The sequence below is a fragment of the Cervus canadensis genome, chromosome 21, assembly GCF_019320065.1.
Source record: "Cervus canadensis isolate Bull #8, Minnesota chromosome 21, ASM1932006v1, whole genome shotgun sequence".
In the NCBI taxonomy this organism is placed as follows: domain Eukaryota; kingdom Metazoa; phylum Chordata; class Mammalia; order Artiodactyla; family Cervidae; genus Cervus; species Cervus canadensis.
This window is the reverse complement of record NC_057406.1, coordinates 25,024,027-25,043,437: the sequence shown is the minus strand read 5'-3', so window position 1 is coordinate 25,043,437 and position 19,411 is coordinate 25,024,027. Positions and strand designations below refer to the sequence as shown.

General features: G+C 38.7%; 1 protein-coding gene across 4 annotated transcripts in view; it reads left to right on the top strand.

Moving 5' to 3' along the window:
• EPS8 (epidermal growth factor receptor pathway substrate 8) overlaps positions 1–19,411 on the top strand; it is a 202,753-nt gene that overhangs the window by 61,674 nt on the left and 121,668 nt on the right. The window contains exon 1 of one of the 4 annotated variants that reach the window (XM_043441711.1): positions 14,922–15,051. The exons of the other annotated variants lie outside the window; for them this stretch is intronic. Within the exon in view, the coding sequence (XP_043297646.1) occupies positions 14,983–15,051 (69 nt within the window). The 5' untranslated portion in view covers positions 14,922–14,982. Of the gene's footprint in view, positions 1–14,921; positions 15,052–19,411 lie in introns of those variants that run through there. 4 annotated transcript variants of the gene reach the window in all.

Sequence of the window (19,411 nt, the reverse complement as noted above, 5' to 3'; positions counted from 1 at the left end):
TCATTTAGTTCAGCTCTGGTTATATGTCTTCTCTAATTCATAACTCTCAGTAATCAAAATTGTTTTCCATTTCATTAGTTGAAGAGATTTCCCTCTTGCTCCCTCTTCTACTTCTATGGATTAAGAGAATCCATAAAAATCATTTATGCTTCTAGGATGATTTCATTTATGCCTAGTATGGTACATGCTTCACAATAGGCACTCAATAAATCTATTATTCATGCTTTCAGGAGGCAAAAGGAGGCAGGAAAACTAAAAACTGACTTATGTTAAATGAATGAATAATAAATAAGTAAAAAAGATAAAGCTACAGATTATCACTTTAAAACTCGCCTCTTATTGTATTTCACTATTTTTTTTTTCATTTATTTACATTAGTTGGAGGCTAATTACTTTACAATATTGTAGTGGTTTTTGCCATACATTGACATGAATCAGCCATGGATTTACATGTGTTCCTCATCCTGAACCCCCCTCCCGCCTCCCTCCCCATCCCATCCCTCTGGGTCTTCCCAGTGCACCAGCCCTGAGCACTTGTCTCATGCATCAAACCTGGACTGGCGATCTGTTTCACAATTGATAATATACATGTTTCAATGCTATTCTCTCAGATCATCCCACCCTCAGTGTATTTCACTATTTTGAGGAATGCCTGCTATATCATAAATATCTCAAGTAACAAAGCATTCTGTATATATGTATTTGTGTATATGTGTATTTTTCTTCACTCTTTCCTGTCACTCCATAGATGTCTAGGTATTTGACAAAACCTGGCACTTCCTTTTTGACTGTTTTTCATAAATCCACCTGGCATTGATCACTATAGAACTTAGTTGTTCTAGTTCTCTGGCACATATTTGAACTATACTGAGCTGATGCTGCCTTCTCCGGGTGATTTCTTTTTAAGATTTTCTTCTTTTAAATCTTAAACAACAGTCCCCCGACAACCCCAGAGACTGAATTTTATAGCCCACAGTTGAATGTGAAATTCTCAGTCCCCTCCCACAATCCCATCACTCTGTTCTCCTTGACATTGTTATATGTCTTGTTTCTTGCTGTTTTTCTTTCTGCTTGTGTCCTTTGTTCCTTGGCTTATCTGTCATAGGAAAGACACACTTAATCCTTCTCGCTTTATCAGGCTGTTTCGTTTCAGTTGTGAAATCATCTTCAGAATTAGCTCCCTGCAAAGTCTTTCTAACTTAACTATTAATAGGAAACAAGTGGCAGTTTCCTTCTTGCAATCTTTTGTCTATTCATTCAGTTTTTGTGATTAACTCCTCCCTACTTATCATATTAAAGTCTTCTGATCTTTTATTTGTACTTAAGTATGATTTTTATTAGGTTTATGCTGTGTTTAATGTTCATGCATATACCTGTGCTACTTGTATGCTTTTAGCGTGTGTATCTATGTCTGTAATACAGAGTAACCTAAAGGGCAAATTCTTGACTTTGTTTATGAACCAATCAGCATACTCACACGAGACAAATTTCAACAAATACTTAATTTCAACAGAAATATATACTGTTTAGTAAATATATACTAAGTAGTTGTTTATTTACAGAGCTTATGAATTTTTAAAATTCACATTTTTTCCGTCATTCATATTTTTCTTCATCCATGTCTCTGTCCTTCAGTGATGAATCAGGGCTCTTATAATGAGATTTCTACAGGTCTGATGTTTAAGGTCAGTACTGAGTAGTGGGTGAGTCACCATATGACTAAGAATAATTACTGTAAATCCCATTGTATAATTTTGATAGGGTGACAAACGAGAGAAGTAAGAAGAAAAAAAAGCGAAAGTGTTCTGTAGACTATATATGCACTACATATGCACACTTGGAGAGTGATTTCAAGCAATACAAAGTTGATGGTGTGAGATAAAGTGTGTTATTGCTGTAATTACTGACAGTCCTCACAAATGAGTGGAAATTGGCTTAGCAGGTGAGTATCAGATATTTCTGCCTTATCCTGATTTATTGGCATGCATCTGTGGGCTAGTGGTACCCTCATGGCATGCAGAATAGGGTTTGCCTTGAAGTAAACAAGGTGAATTAAAAAATAAATATTCCCTAACAAGATACCTGGGAATGAGTAATCTTCTGTCGATATTGAATTTTGTTTCATTGTTAAATGAATCAAAATGATATAAAGTGAACTGAAGGCTCATTATTTTTACAGATTATTAACAATTTTAATTTGGGGAGGAATCTTGAAGACTGGTAGCTTTTCAGAATAAAGCAGTATCCATTGCTTTCAGGTCCTGAGATGTCTGTAAATAGGCTCCCTTACCAAATGGAGCAATGCCAAGAGAATGGGTATGGGAGTTATGTACATGTATGTGTCTTTCTCAAAGATCCATGTAAGCATTAATTTAAAATCCCTATAAGTGACCATGTAATATGTACTTGTAGTACCATAGCCACCCAATTTTAAAATAGAAGTATAGCTGATTTGAATTATTTTTTTTAATATTTAAAGATATAGAAAACCTTTGATAAAATTAATTCACATTCAGAAAAGCTACCTTATTCTTTCTGAATCTTAGTTTCCTCTAGAATGTCAAAGTCAGTTAAGGGAGAATTTAGGGTGGTTTTTGAAACATACGATATATGTTAAACTGTGTGTTAGTCATTCAGTCGTGTCTGATTTCTTGTGACCCCATGGACTGTAATCCTCCAGGTTCCTCTGTCCATGGGATTCTCCAGGCAAGAGTACTGGAATGGATTGCCATGCCCTTCTCCAGGGGATCTTCCCAAACCAGAGGTTGAACCTGGGTCTCGTACATTGCAGGTGGATTCTTTACCATCTGAGCCACCAGGGTAGCCGATCATACGTGTAAAATGCACAGTTTATCCTGGGAGTCTGAGATGAGGATTGGATTTGACATCAAGCTCTGAAAGTTCATAAACTTTAGGGACTGACTGGCTGACTGTTTAAGGGGTGATATTTTGATTTTATTTTAAGAAGCCATAAAAGTTTTCTGTTACATTAATGAATACAGTAATACTCAAAGACATTAAGAAATAAAGAAAGAATGACAAGAGGCATCCTCACATAAATGCTGTGGTAGAACTGGACATGGAACAACAAACTGCTTTCAAATAGGGAAGGAGTATGTCAAGGCTGTATATTGTCACCCTGCTTATTTAACTTCTATGCAGAGTACATCATGTGAAGCACTGGGCTGGATGAAGCACAAGCTGGAATCAAGATTCCCAGGAGAAACATCAATAACCTCAAATATGTAGATGACACCACCCTTAAGCAGAAAGTGGCGAAGAACTAAAGAGCCTCTTGGTGAAAGTGAAAGAGGAGAGTGAAAAAGTTGGCTTAAAACTCAGCATTCAGAAAACTAAGATCACGGAATCTGGTCCCATCACTTCATGACAAATAGATGGGGAAACAATGGAAACAGTGATGGACTTTATTTTGGGGGCTCCAAAATCACTGCAGATGTTGACTGCATCCATGAAATGAAAAGACACTCCTTGGAAGAAAAGTTATGACCAACCTAGACAACATATTAAAAAGCAGAGACATTACTTTGCCAACAAAGGTCCATCTAGTCAAAAGCTATGGTTTTTCCAGTAGTCATGTATGGATGTGAGAGTTTGACTATAAAGAAAGCTGAGTGCAGAAGAATTGATGCTTTTGAATTGTGGTGTTGGAGAAGATTCTTGAGAGTCCCTTGGACTGCAAGGAGATCCAACCAGTCCATCCTAAAGGAGATCAGTCCTGAATATTCATTGGAAGGACTGATGCCGAAGTTGAAACTCCAATACTTTGGCCACCTGATGCGAAGAGCTAACTCATTTGTAAAGACCCTGATGCTGGGAAAGATTGATGGTGGGAGGAGATGGGGACGATAGAGGAGGGGTTGGTTGGATTGCATCACTGACTCAATGGACATGAGTTTGGGTAAACTCTGGGAGTTGGTGATGGACAGGGAGGCCTGGCGTGCTCCAGTCCATAGGGTCTCAAAGAGTCAGACACGATTGAGCAACTGAACTGAACTTTAGTACCAGTATAATCAATGTATGGGTTATTGTAAAACTTACTTCTACTTTTACAGTAAAAATCAAGCTTTTCCTTTTGGGGATGGATGAAGAAGCATTAGGTTAATGTGTAAGTTTTTGTCTTCTGAAGTAAAAAATGACTTTAATTGGGAGTTCGTCAAAAAGGCACTTCAGGTTTTGGGTTAAATAGAATTAGAGTAATCTAAACGAGACCGGGAGCTGACTGTCTCAGATCACGAACTCCTTATTACCAAATTCAGACTTAAACTGAAGAAAGAGGGTAAACCACTAGACCATTCAGGTATGACCTAAATCAAATGCCTTATGATTATACAAGGGGAGCAACAAATAGATTCAAAGGATTAGATCTGATAGATAGAATGCCTGAAGAACTATGGACGGAGGTTTGTGACATTGTACAGGAGGCAGTGATCAGGGCCATCCCCAAGAAAAAGAAATGCAAAAGGGCAAAATGATTGCCTGAGGAGGCCTTACAAATAGTGGAGAAAAGAAGAGAAGCTAAAGGCAAAGGAGAAAAGGAGAGATATACCCATTTGAATGCAGAGTTCCAAAGAATAGCCAGGAGAGATAAGAAAGCCTTCCTCAGCAATCAGTGCAAAGAAAGAGAGGAAAACAATAGAATAGGAAAGACTAGAGATCTCTTTAAGAAAATTCGAGAAAGCAAGGGAAGCTTTTATACAAAGGTGGGCACAATAAATGGTATGGACCTAACAGAAGCTGGAAATGGAGAAGGAAATGGCAACCCACTCCAGTATTTTTCCTGGAGAATCCCATGGACAGAGGAGCCTGGTGGGCTGCAGTCTATGGGGTCGCAAAGAGTCAGACACAACTGAGCAACTACACCACCACCACCAACAGAAGCAGAAGATGTTAAGAAGAGGTGGCAAGAATACACAGAAGAAATGTACAAAAAAGATCTTCATGACCCAGATAATCATGATGGTGTGATCACTCACCTAGAGCCAGACATCCTAGAATACCAAGTCAAGTGGGCCTTAGGAAGCATCACTATGAACAAATCTAGAGGAGGTGATAGAATTCCAGTTGAGCTATTTCAAGTCCTAAAAGATGATGCTGTGAAAATGCTGCACTCAATATGCTAGCAAATTTGGAAAGCTCAGCAGTGGCCACAGGACTGGAAAAGGTCAGTTTTCATTCCAATCCCAAATAAAGGCAATGCCAAAGAATGCTCAAACTACTGCACAATTGCACTCATCTCACTCGCTAGCAAAGTAATGCTCAAAATTCTCCAAGGCAGGCTTCAACAGTATGTGAACCGTGAACTTCCAGATGTTCAAGCTGGATTTAGAAAAGGCAGAGGAACCAGAAATCAAATTGCCAACATCTGCTGGATCATTAAAAAAGCAAGAAAGTTGCAGAAAAACTTCTTCTTAATAACTATGCCAAAACCTTTGACTGTGTGTATCACAACAAACTGTGGAAAATTGTTCAAGAAATAGGAATACCAGACTACCTGACTTGCCTCCTGAGAAGTCTGTATGCAGGTCAAGAAGCAAGAATTAGAACTGGACATGGAACAACAGATTGGTTCCAAATTGGGAAAGGAATACGTCAAGGCTGTATATTGTCACCCTGCTTATTTAACTTATACGCAGAGTACAGCATGAGAAACACTGGGCTGGATGAAGCACAAGCTGGAATCAGGATTGCTGGGAGAAATATCAATAACCTCAGATATGCAGATGACACCACATTCATGGCAGAAATTGAAGAAGAACTAAGCCTCTTGATGAAAGTGAAGGAGGAGAGTGACAAAGTTGGCTTAAAGCTCAACATTCAGAAAACTAAGATCATGGCATCCAGTCCCATCACTTCACGGCAGGTAGGTGGGGAAACAGTGAGAGACTTTATTTTTTTGGGTTCCATAATCACACGGCAGATGTTGACTGCATCCATGAAATTAAGAGATGCTTGCTCCTTGGAAGAAAAGCTATGACCAATCTAGACAGCATATTAAAAAGCAGAAACATTATTTTACCAACAAAGTTCTGTCTATTGAAAGCTATGGTTTTTCCAGGAGTTGTGTATGGATGTGAGAGTTGGACTATAAAGAAAGCTGAGCCCTGAAGAATTGATGCTTTTGGGACTGTGGTATTGGAGAAGACTCCTTTTTTTTTTTTTTAACCTTTATTTATTTATTTTTTTTATTAGTTGGAGGCTAATTACTTCACAACATTTCAGTGGGTTTTGTCATACATTGATATGAATCAGCCATAGATTTACACGTATTCCCCATCCCGATCCCCCCTCCCACCTCCCTCTCCACCCGATTCCTCTGGGTCTTCCCAGTGCACCAGGCCCGAGCATTTGTCTCATGCATCCCACCTGGGCTGGTGATCTGTTTCACCATAGATAGTATACATGCTGTTCTTTCAAAACATCCCACAGAGTTCAAAAGTCTGTTCTGTATTTCTGTGTCTCTTTTTCCGTTTTGCATATAGGGTTATCGTTACCATCTTTCTAAATTCCATATATATGTGTTAGTATGCTGTAATGTTCTTTATCTTTCTGGCTTACTTCACTCTGTATAAGGGGCTCCAGTTTCATCCATCTCATTAGAACTGATTCAAATGAATTCTTTTTAATGGCTGAGTAATATTCCATGGTGTATATGTACCACAGCTTCCTTATCCATTCGTCTGCTGATGGGCATCTAGGTTGCTTCCATGTCCTGGCTATTATAAACAGTGCTGCGATGAACATTGGGGTGCACGTGTCTCTTTCAGATCTGGTTTCCTCAGTGTGTATGCCCAGAAGTGGGATTGCTGGGTCATATGGCAGTTCTATTTCCAGTTTTTTAAGAAATCTCCACACTGTTTTCCATAGCGGCTGTACTAGTTTGCATTCCCACCAACAGTGTAAGAGGGTTCCCTTTTCTCCACACCCTCTCCAGCATTTATTGCTTGTAGACTTTTGGATAGCAGCCATCCTGACTGGCGTGTAATGGTACCTCATTGTGGTTTTGATTTGCATTTCTCTGATAATGAGTGATGTTGAGCATCTTTTCATGTGTTTGTTAGCCATCTGTATGTCTTCTTTGGAGAAATGTCTGTTTAGTTCTTTGGCCCATTTTTTGATTGGGTCATTTATTTTTCTGGAATTGAGCTGCAGGAGTTGCTTGTATATTTTTGAGATTAATCCTTTGTCTGTTTCTTCATTTGCTATTATTTTCTCCCAATCTGAGGGCTGTCTTTTCACCTTACTTATAGTTTCCTTTGTAGTGCAAAAGCTTTTAAGTTTCATTAGGTCCCATTTGTTTATTTTTGCTTTTATTTCCAATATTCTGGGAGGTGGGTCATAGAGGATCTTGCTGTGATTTATGTCGGAGAGTGTTTTGCCTATGTTCTCCTCTAGGAGTTTTATAGTTTCTGGTCTTACATTTAGATCTTTAATCCATTTTGAGTTTATTTTTGTGTATGGTGTTAGAAAGTGTTCTAGTTTCATTCTTTTACAAGTGGTTGACCAGTTTTCCCAGCACCACTTGTTAAAGAGGTTGTCTTTTTTCCATTGTATATCCTTGCCTCCTTTGTCAAAGATAAGGTGTCCATAGGTTCGTGGATTTATCTCTGGGCTTTCTATTCTGTTCCATTGATCTATATTTCTGTCTTTGTGCCAGTACCATACTGTCTTGATGACTGTGGCTTTGTAGTAGAGTCTGAAGTCAGGCAGGTTGATTCCTCCAGTTCCATTCTTCTTTCTCAAGATTACTTTGGCTATTCGAGGTTTTTTGTATTTCCATACAAATTGTGAAATTATTTGGTCTAGTTCTGTGAAAAATACCGTTGGTAGCTTGATAGGGATTGCATTGAATCTATAGATTGCTTTGGGTAGAATAGCCATTTTGACAATATTGATTCTTCCAATCCATGAGCATGGTATGTTTCTCCATCTGTTTGTGTCCTCTTTGATTTCTTTCATCAGTGTTTTATAGTTTTCTATGTATAGGTCTTTTGTTTCTTTAGGTAGATATACTCCTAAGTATTTTATTCTTTTTGTTGCAATGGTGAATGGTATTGTTTCCTTAAGTTCTCTTTCTGTTTTTTTCATTGTTAGTATATAGGAATGCAAGGGATTTCTGTGTGTTAATTTTATATCCTGCAACTTTACTATATTCATTGATTAGCTCTAGTAATTTTCTGGTAGAGTCTTTAGGGTTTTCTATGTAGAGGATCATGTCATCTGCAAACAGTGAGAGTTTCACTTCTTCTTTTCCTATCTGGATTCCTTTTACTTCTTTTTCTGCTCTGATTGCTGTGGCCAAAACTTCCAACACTATGTTGAATAGTAGTGGTGAGAGTGGGCACCCTTGTCTTGTTCCTGATTTCAGGGGAAATGCTTTCAATTTTTCACCATTGAGGGTGATGCTTGCTGTGGGTTTGTCATATATAGCTTTTATTATGTTGAGGTATGTTCCTTCTATTCCTGCTTTTTGGAGAGTTTTAATCATAAATGAGTGTTGAATTTTGTCAAAGGCTTTCTCTGCATCTATTGAGATAATCATATGGTTTTTATCTTTCTTTTTTTTTTTTTAATTTTTTTATTAGTTGGAGGCTAATTGCTTCACAACATTTCAGTGTGTTTTGTCATACATTGACATGAATCAGCCATAGATTTACACTTATTCCCCATCCCGATCCCCCCTCCCATCTCCCCCCCCCCCCACCCGATTCCTCTGGGTCTTCCCAGTGCACCAGGCCGGAGCACTTGTCTCATGCATCCCACCTGGGCTGGCGATCTGTTTCACCATAGATAGCATACATGCTGTTCTTTTGAAACATCCCACCCTCACCTTCTCCCACAGAGTTCAAAAGTCTGTTCTGTATTTCTGTGTCTCTTTTTCTGTTTTGCATATAGGGTTATCGTTACCATCTTTCTAAATTCCATATATATGTGTTAGTATGCTGTAATGTTCTTTATCTTTCTGGCTTACTTCACTCTGTATAAGGGGCTCCAGTTTCATCCATCTCATTAGGACTGGTTCAAATGAATTCTTTTTGACGGCTGAGTAAAATTCCATGGTGTATATGTACCACAGCTTCCTTATCCATTCATCTGCTGATGGGCATCTAGGTTGCTTCCATGTCCTGGCTATTATAAACAGTGCTGCGATGAACATTGGGGTGCACGTGTCTCTTTCAGATCTGGTTTCCTCAGTGTGTATGCCCAGAAGTGGGATTGCTGGGTCATATGGCAGTTCTATTTCCAGTTTTTTAAGAAATCTCCACACTGTTTCCATAGTGGCTGTACTAGTTTGCATTCCCACCAACAGTGTAAGAGGGTTCCCTTTTCTCCACACCCTCTCCAGCATTTATTGCTTGTAGACTTTTGGATAGCAGCCATCCTGACTGGCGTGTAATGGTACCTCATTGTGGTTTTGATTTGCATTTCTCTGATAATGAGTGATGTTGAGCATCTTTTCATGTGTTTGTTAGCCATCTGTATGTCTTCTTTGGAGAAATGTCTGTTTAGTTCTTTGGCCCATTTTTTGATTGGGTCATTTATTTTTCTGGAATTGAGCTGCAGGAGTTGCTTGTATATTTTTGAGATTAATCCTTTGTCTGTTTCTTCATTTGCTATTATTTTCTCCCAATCTGAGGGCTGTCTTTTCACCTTCTTATAGTTTCCTTTGTAGTGCAAAAGCTTTTAAGTTTCATTAGGTCCCATTTGTTTAGTTTTGCTTTTATTTCCAATATTCTGGGAGGTGGGTCATAGAGGATCTTGCTGTGATTTATGTCGGAGAGTGTTTTGCCTATGTTCTCCTCTAGGAGTTTTATAGTTTCTGGTCTTACATTTAGATCTTTAATCCATTTTGAGTTTATTTTTGTGTATGGTGTTAGAAAGTGTTCTAGTTTCATTCTTTTACAAGTGGTTGACCAGTTTTCCCAGCACCACTTGTTAAAGAGGTTGTCTTTTTTCCATTGTATATCCTTGCCTCCTTTGTCAAAGATAAGGTGTCCATAGGTTCGTGGATTTATCTCTGGGCTTTCTATTCTGTTCCATTGATCTATATTTCTGTCTTTGTGCCAGTACCACACTGTCTTGATGACGTGGCTTTGTAGTAGAGTCTGAAGTCAGGCAGGTTGATTCCTCCAGTTCCATTCTTCTTTTTCAAGATTACTTTGGCTATTCGAGGTTTTTTGTATTTCCATACAAATTGTGAAATTCTTTGGTCTAGTTCTGTGAAAAATACCGTTGGTAGCTTGATAGGGATTGCATTGAATCTATAGATTGCTTTGGGTAGAATAGCCATTTTGACAATATTGATTCTTCCAATCCATGAACACGGTATGTTTCTCCATCTGTTTGTGTCCTCTTTGATTTCTTTCATCAGTGTTTTATAGTTTTCTATGTATAGGTCTTTTGTTTCTTTAGGTAGATATACTCCTAAGTATTTTATTCTTTTTGTTGCAATGGTGAATGGTATTGTTTCCTTAATTTCTCTTTCTGTTTTCTCATTGTTAGTGTATAGGAATGCAAGGGATTTCTGTGTGTTAATTTTATATCCTGCAACTTTACTATATTCATTGATTAGCTCTAGTAATTTTCTGGTAGAGTCTTTAGGGTTTTCTATGTAGAGGATCATGTCATCTGCAAACAGTGAGAGTTTCACTTCTTCTTTTCCTATCTGGATTCCTTTTACTTCTTTTTCTGCTCTGATTGCTGTGGCCAAAACTTCCAACACTATGTTGAACAGTAGTGGTGAGAGTGGGCACCCTTGTCTTGTTCCTGATTTCAGGGGAAATGCTTTCAATTTTTCACCATTGAGGGTGATGCTTGCTGTGGGTTTGTCATATATAGCTTTTATTATGTTGAGGTATGTTCCTTCTATTCCTGCTTTTTGGAGAGTTTTAATCATAAATGAGTGTTGAATTTTGTCAAAGGCCTTCTCTGCATCTATTGAGATAATCATATGGTTTTTATCTTTCAATTTGTTAATGTGGTGTATTACATTGATTGATTTGCGGATATTGAAGAATCCTTGCATTCCTGGGATAAAGCCCACTTGGTCGTGGTGTATGATCTTTTTAATATGTTGTTGGATTCTGTTTGCTAGAATTTTGTTAAGGATTTTTGCATCTATGTTCATCAGTGATATTGGCCTGTAGTTTTCTTTTTTTGTGGCATCTTTGTCTGGTTTTGGAATTAGGGTGATGGTGGCCTCATAGAATGAGTTTGGAAGCTTACCTTCATCTGCAATTTTCTGGAAGAGTTTGAGTAAGACAGGTGTTAGCTCTTCTCTAAATTTTTGGTAGAATTCAGCTGTGAAGCCATCTGGTCCTGGGCTTTTGTTTGCTGGAAGATTTTTGATGACAGTTTCGATTTCCTTGCTTGTGATGGGTCTGTTAAGATCTTCTATTTCTTCCTGGTTCAGTTTTGGAAAGTTATACTTTTCTAAGAATTTGTCCATTTCATCCAAGTTGTCCATTTTATTGGCATAGAGCTGCTGGTAGTAGTCTCTTATGATCCTTTGTATTTCAGTGTTGTCTGTTGTGATCTCTCCATTTTCATTTCTAATTTTGTTAATTTGGTTCTTCTCTCTTTGTTTCTTAATGAGTCTTGCTAATGGTTTGTCATTTTGTTTATTTTTTCAAAAAACCAGCTTTTAGCTTTGTTGATTTTTGCTATGGTCTCTTTAGTTTCTTTTGCATTTATTTCTGCCCTAATTTTTTAAGATTTCTTTCCTTCTACTAACCCTGGGGTTCTTCATTTCTTCCTTCTCTAGTTGCTTTAGGTGTAGAGTTAGGTTATTTATTTGGCTTTTTTCTTGTTTCTTGATGTAAGCCTGTAATGCTATGAACCTTCCCCTTAGCACTGCTTTTACAGTGTCCCATAGGTTTTGGGTTGTTGTGTTTTCATTTTCATTCATTTCTATACATATTTTGATTTCTTTTTTGATTTCTTCTATGATTTGTTGGTTATTCAGAAGCGTGTTATTTAGCCTCCATATGTTTGAATTTTTAACAATTTTTTTCCTGTAATTGAGATCTAATCTTACTGCACTGTGGTCAGAAAAGATGACTGGAATGATTTCAATTTTTTTGAATTTTCCAAGACCAGATTTATGGCCCAGGATGTGATCTATTCTGGAGAAGGTTCCGTGTGCACTTGAGAAAAAGGTGAAGTTGATTGTTTTGGGGTGAAATGTCCTATAGATATCAATTAGGTCTAGCTGGTCCATTGTGTCATTTAAGGTTTGTGTTTCCTTGTTAATTTTCTGTTTAGTTGATCTATCCATAGTTGTGAGTGGGGTATTAAAGTCTCCCACTATTATTGTGTTACTATTAATTTCCTCTTTCATACTCGTTAGTGTTTGCCGTACATATTGCGGTGCTCCTATGTTGGGTGCATATATATTTATAATTGTTATATCTTCTTCTTGGATTGATCCTTTGATCATTATGTAGTGTCCTTCTTTGTCTCTTTTCACAGCCTTTATTTGAAAGTCTATTTTATCTGATATGAGTATTGCGACTCCTGCTTTCTTTTGGTCTCCGTTTGAGTGAAATATTTTTTTCCAGCCCTTCACTTTTAGTCTGTATGTGTCTCTTGTTTTGAGGTGGGTCTCTTGTAGACAGCATATATAGGGGTCTTGTTTTTGTATCCATTCAGCCAATCTTTGTCTTTTGATTGGGGCATTCAACCCATTTACATTTAAGGTAATTATTGATAGGTGTGGTCCCGTTGCCATTTACTTTGTTGTTTTGGGTTCCTCTTAAGAGTCCCTTGGACTGCAAGGAAATCCAACCAGTCAATTCTAAAGGATATCAGTCCTGAATTTTCATTGGAAGGATTGATGCTGAAGCTCAAACTCCAATACTTTGGCCACCTAATGCGAAGAACCAACTGATTGGAAAGGACCCTGATGCTGGGAAAGATTGAAGGCGGAAGGAGAAAGGGACAATAGAGGATGAGATGGTTGGATGGTATCACCAACTTGATGCACGTGAGTTTGAATAAGCTCCGCGAGTTGGTGATGGACAGGGAGACCTGGTGTTCTGCAGTCCATGGGGTCTCCAGGAGTCAGACACGACTGAGTGACTGAACTGAACTGACTGAGGTGCTTCCCTGATGGCTCAGTTGGTAAAGAATCTGCCTGCAGTGTAGGAGACTGGCGTTTGATCCCTGGGTCGGGAAGATCCCCTGGAGAATGAAATGGCAACCCACAGTAATCCTACCTGGGAAATGTCATGGACAGAGGAGTCTGATGGGCTATAGTCTATGGGATCGCAAGAGTCAGACACGACTTAGCAACTAAACCACCACAGAGTAATCTAGACAGGTATAAAAAAAAAGGATTACCACATGCATCCAATTTATAAAAAGATTAATGTTGTTCCTAATTTAGAGATAATGTCTGGTACTATTATGGGCTTCCCTGATGGTTCAGAGGGTAAAGAATCAGGAGGAAACACAGAGGGAGACACAGAAGATTTGGCTTCGATCCCTGGGTTGGGAAGATCCCCCAGAGAAGAAAATGGCAATCTACTCTAGTATTCTTGCCTGAAAAGTTGACAGAGGAGCCTGGTGGGCTACAGTCCAAAGGGTCTTAAAAAGTGAAACATGACTGAGCAATTGAGCATGCAGGCGCACAGGCACATCTGAGACCATTATAAAAAGTACAAAAAGTCCTAATCTACCTTATTTAAAAAATAAAAGATATGGATATAAGGTCTACAGTATATGTTCTAAGTTGGAGCTTGACATTGAAAGCATATATTTAAGCTGCATGTTTATTTTGGTCTAGAGGAAAAAATCTTATGCATGTTTATGCCTTATATATACACAATTTTAAAACACTCATGCTGACAACTGACAGATGAATCCTGTTTGTCTAAAACAAAAAAAAAGATGAAAAATCAGCAAGAAAATTTTGAGGAAGTTATATGGAAATCATTTTAAAGAGAGATGAATATGACTGCTAAACTAAGAGATGTTTGAAAAAATTTTCCTCTGCCAAATTGAAATAAGTTTTTAAAACAAATGACATGCAGTGTTTGGTGAAAGTGTGGGTGAACAAAAAAAAAACTTATAAACTCACGTGAAGATGATGTCTGGAGCATAGGGGAGAATATTTTCCCTCATTCAGGTCCCCTGGCCAGAGCTGCAAATTAAACTGACAAAGGCAGATTAACAGGAGAAAAGCACGCACATTTATTTAGTAAAAGTTGTTTGTGACATGAAGCCTTTCTAAGGAAATGGAGAAACAGACTTGAGTGTTTTTATGCTGGTTTTGATGAAGAATGGACAGTTGTGGAGGAATATGATAGATTAAAGAGTAGGAAGTAAGTGTTGGGAACTGGGGGGAAATTTAAGAAGGCCTGTGTGTTCAGATTGTTCTCTGTGCCTTTTTCTTCAGAGATAAAGATGTTCCTTTTCTCTGGGTATAGGAGGGGCACCTCTCACATGACGATTTTAGGACCTGTTTCTGGGGAGAAAGGCTTGAGGAAGGTCGGGTGACTGTCTTGCTTCTGCTTTTTCCTCACTTTTTGATGTTTAGTTTAAGTCATGTCTGACTCTTTGCGACCCCATGGCCTGTAGCACACCAGGCTCTTCTGTCCTCCACTATCTCCCCACTTAAAATAGTCTATGCCGAGGTGCTGTATTTTGGGAGTAGTGTGTCCCGAACCCTGTCATTCATTCTGAAACTTCGCCAAGAACTTTCAAGGTCTAAAAACTGAGTTAGTGTAGCTTGTCCAATAACCCATTGAAATGGTCTCTAGGTGCTGGAGATTTCTCTGGAGACAAAAAATACAAAAAACAGGTTAATGGTTAGAATGAACTATGAACTTAGTTTTTGAGTCCAGAGGGCAATCAGTCGTCAAGAATATTTCTAGATGTTGGACTCAGAGAATCTTCAGATGGACTAGGGGGAGTGCTCGCAGCAATGTGGCAGATTTTCCTCATTTGCAGTTTGTCTCTGTGATGTCATCAGGCCTTCTGGAGAACTTTCTGAGGGACTCATATGGCGGCAGGAAGGAGGCTTGTCCATGCGTGAGTTATTGTGGTGATTTCCCTGAAGTTCACATCAAGTTGTCCAGCTTCGGCTCGAAGGACTTTGGGAAAGAGGCAGTTTTAATGTAGTGATTCCAAGTCAGAAGAATGGGAAAAAAATTGAACACATTAGTTTGGAGAGTTGTAGCTAAATATTGGGGGAGCCTAGAAGACTTCAGGATCCAGTCCAGTTTACAGGTAGTTGACCAAACCTCAAAGACAATGAACAGGACAAGAATTTGATACCCACAGGAGTGTGCTGTAGTTTTGCACTGAAACATAATTTTGGTCTTTGGGGACACTCTCATTTCTGTCAAAGATATTTTCAGTAAGACTAATTTGTTTGCAAAGTAAGTCTGGTCTCATTAAACTTGGGATAATTTATATCAGTCCTGTAAGAATAGTTATCAACTATGTATGCTTTTTTTAAGTCTGCTTTGCCTGGAGCCACTTCTAATAAGAAATCTCAGATTGCACTTAACCACTTGTAATAAGGCATCTCAGATTGTCCTCTTAAAATCTTCTGGGGTTAGGAAACCAAGCCAGTGACTCACCATCAGCTTTTGCCTGCAGTACTTACAGACAGGTGAATTCCTGTCTTCTGGAGGTCCCCCCCACAACAATATCCCTAGGTTCCTGGGTCTTGTAAGAATAGACTTTGCTTGCTCACTTGTTAGGCAGAAACCATATAAGCAAGGTATCAGGCTGATTTTTGAAGCAAGCTTTATAAAATTGGCTCCCTAAATTCAGCCTTAGTTCCTTAAAGCTGTCTCATCATATCTTGACTCTGTGCACATCATTCTCAGATATGACATTCTAGTGCAAGTTTTGCTAATATAGCCAGTGTTTACCATTCTCTCCTTTTAGAAGAACAAATGCTTATTGAACTTTATGTAGATAACTATATGGCTGTGCAGATAGAATATTCACTAAGAGTTTTCAGATTCTGGGGGGATCAGGTAGGGAGAAGAGATAAATGCTTTGATTCTGTTTCCAAAAGTATAATTTACCAGATTGCTATAAATTATAGGTAGCTTAAGAGAAAAGAGAAAAAAGATTTCTTTAAATCTGGAAAATATAACACTAAAGAGCCAGCAATGCTTCAAACAAAAGTAAAAAAAATTATAATCATCCACACTAGTTCATTCAGTCCCATATTCTGCTTGATTTTTAGTTAGCAGTTCAGTTTCCTCATTAGTTCTGGAAATTCTTACCACAGCCCAGTGGCATGGTCTCTACGTTATTCAAGTTAGGCCATTTTGGAATGTTCTCACAGTAGCTGATTATAAAAGCTTTCAGGGAAGAATCAGAGTAAAACAATAATTGTGAATGGTAAAAGACTTAAAAATAGTCATGGTTAAAGTTTTGATGAGAGTTCATTTGATAAGGATATATAACATGCAGCAGTTTAGTATCGTACTCAGGCAAAGGTAAAGAAAACTCAGAGAAGTGGTGATGTTTGTTAAACTGCCATTCATTCCTGACAGTTAATCAGGCTGTGTGCTTTACATTCATTTCATTCAGCCTCTTATGAATAAGAGTCTATTATTTTCACTTCATAAACAAGCATAAAGACTTAGTAATTTGGCCAAAGTCATACAGCTGTGAGTAACAGTACTGGTATCTGAACCTGTTTTGCACATAAAGGCAGGTTCTTTATAACTATATCCTATTGCCTATGTTAATGGTTTGTTTAAGGTTGTGTGTGCATGTGTAATAAGTCTCTTCAGTCGTGTCTGACTCTTTGAGACCCCATGGACTGTAGCCCGCCAGACTTCTCTGTCCATAGGATTCTCAAGGCAAAAGGATACTGGAGTGGGTTGCCACTCACTTTCGTTGTATTAGCACTTTTCTGTTGCCTGGGCAAACTCAAGTCCAATGATATTCAAAGAAGTTAAAGCTAACACAGCCTCTAGCACTTTAATATCCGTGCATCACTGTGGCATCCAAACCCATGTTGAAGTGTTTGCTGCAGTGGCTTTTCTTTATGTGACTGCGGTTCTCTGTGCCACTGGCGAGGCTCATATGATTTAAGACCCCTCTGCCACCCCTATTTATTGGTAACATATAAGCTTCACAGATCATTTGATGTGCAAATTTAATTGCAAGTTGTATTTTCGAAGGATGATATAGGCTATGTCATTCTCAGGACTGTTTACACAGCTTTTTCTAAACTGCTTACTCTGAAAACAGGCACTTCATTCTGTTTATCGTAATGCCGCCTGATTTAATTTTTCAAGGCTGCTTGCTTAGTATTAGCTTGTTAAAGTGTATATAGGATGATTCTTCACAGTCTTTCACAGGGTGCCTTTCTCTGGAGTCTTTGGTAAGATGGTACCATATCAGCATTCACGGTTCATTTTCTGCCTTTGCTGACTTGCTCCTTCCTTTCTTCCTGGTGCCAGAGCATATGATTATACTTAGGAGAGGTTGTGTGTATATCTGTGTGTGTGTGCATGCTCATTCGTATCTGACTCTTTCCCACCCCATGGATGGTAGCCCGTCAGGCTCTATGTACATGGGATTTCTCAGGCAAAAATACTGGAGCAGGTTGCCATTTCCTTCTCCAGGGGATCTTCCCAACCCAGGGATCAAACCTGCATCTCCTGCGTCTCCTGCGTTGGCAGGTGAGTTCGTTACCACCGAGCCACCTTATGTCATATTATCGAGCTAATGTGGTAATTTTCTGACTGTAAAAATACTTTGGGAACGGTTTGGTACTCTTATATTAAATGTCTTTTTCTTTCCAAATGGCACTTAAATATCCTGAAGCACCCATGATTTTAATAGGCTAATGTGGTCTGATCATTTTTTTAGAGTTTAACTTTTTTGTGGAAAGCATAGGTTTGGGGGATGATGTTATAAGTTTAAAAATGCTGTTTTACAAGGAACATCTTGGCAGTTCTTTTGATATGCATTCACCCAGCCAGTTCTGTGAAATGCCAGCCGCATCTGAGTCAGGTGAAATGAGGAAGCTGTAAGTAAAATCTTTATAATGATGAGAAATATTGGTATGTGTGCCAAAAACTTCTATTTTCTCTGCCTCTCAGAAATTCTTTGTTCCTATTGTGTTTTGGTGGAGTCTGTATATGTAAATGGGAATTTTTCAGCAGAAGTTGGAGGCTCTGTAAAAGTATTTCTTTATAATTTCTGAGGTGAATTTATAGCTGTCCTCATGGCAACTGACACTTTTTTCCCCTGATTTGTCAACCTGGGTTCCATCCCTGGGTCAGGAAGATCCCTTAAGAGGAGGAAATGGCAACTCACTCCAGTATTCTTGCCTGGAGAATTCCATGGACAGAGGAGCCTGGTGGGCTGTGCAGTTCATGGGGTCACAAAGAGTTGGACACGACTAAGCAACTAACACTTTCACACACTTTTCTCCTTGGTAATTTTATTTTTCTGAAAATGTACCATTTTCTGTTGAAAAGAGTGAAACTGCCAATTGCTGTGTGTTCAGTTCACTCAGTCGTGTCTGACTCTTTGCAACCCGTCTTAGCCCAAATCTAATAACGTAGATTTTCTGTTTTTAGGTTTGAATTAGGTAAATGTTCTAGAATAGACGTGAATGAGAGTTTACAAACGGGTCTCATTGATCTCCTTTTACGGGTAAGGAAATGGAGCAGAGGGAGGTTAGGTTACTCCCTGAGGTACAGAGCTATTCAGTGGCAGAGTGAGGGCATAAACACAAGCGATCAGTTTCTTTGAGCTGAGGTCACCACACTTTCCAACTTCTCTTTGGTTGTAGGACATGAATAGAAATGAGAAATCCTTTGTTTTCACCATGTTTTTCAAAATTTTGTTGGCCTTTTGATTGAAGTTGTCAAATAAAAGCATGACTCATTGGAACGCTACAGTGATTCCTAGGTTGAAAATGACATCGAAATCCATAATCAGGTAAGTCTGTGTGATGTTTCCTAGGTATATACCTAAAACTTTGCCAATTTAAGGCAAAACTGCCATTTTGTTTACTTACATGCCATTATATTATTTTACAGTAATGATGAGTTCATTGTTCTCAAATCAGTATTTTCTATCTTATAATAAGAGAGACTTAAGCTGTCTATGGGCTTCCCTGGTAGCTTAGCTGGTGAAGAATCCACCTGCAATGTGGCAGACCTGGGTTTGATCCCTGGGTCAGGAAGATCCCCTGGAGGAGGGCATGGCAACCCACTCCAGTATTCTTGCCTGGAGAATCCCATGGACAGAGGAGCCTGGCGGGCTACAGTCCATGGGGTCACAAAGAGTCGGACACGACTGAGCGACTAAGCATAACACAGCACAAGCTGTCTACAGACCTGAAATTGAATTATGATCTCATTCTTCTAAATGACTTATGTGAAGAATGAATATTGTTAGT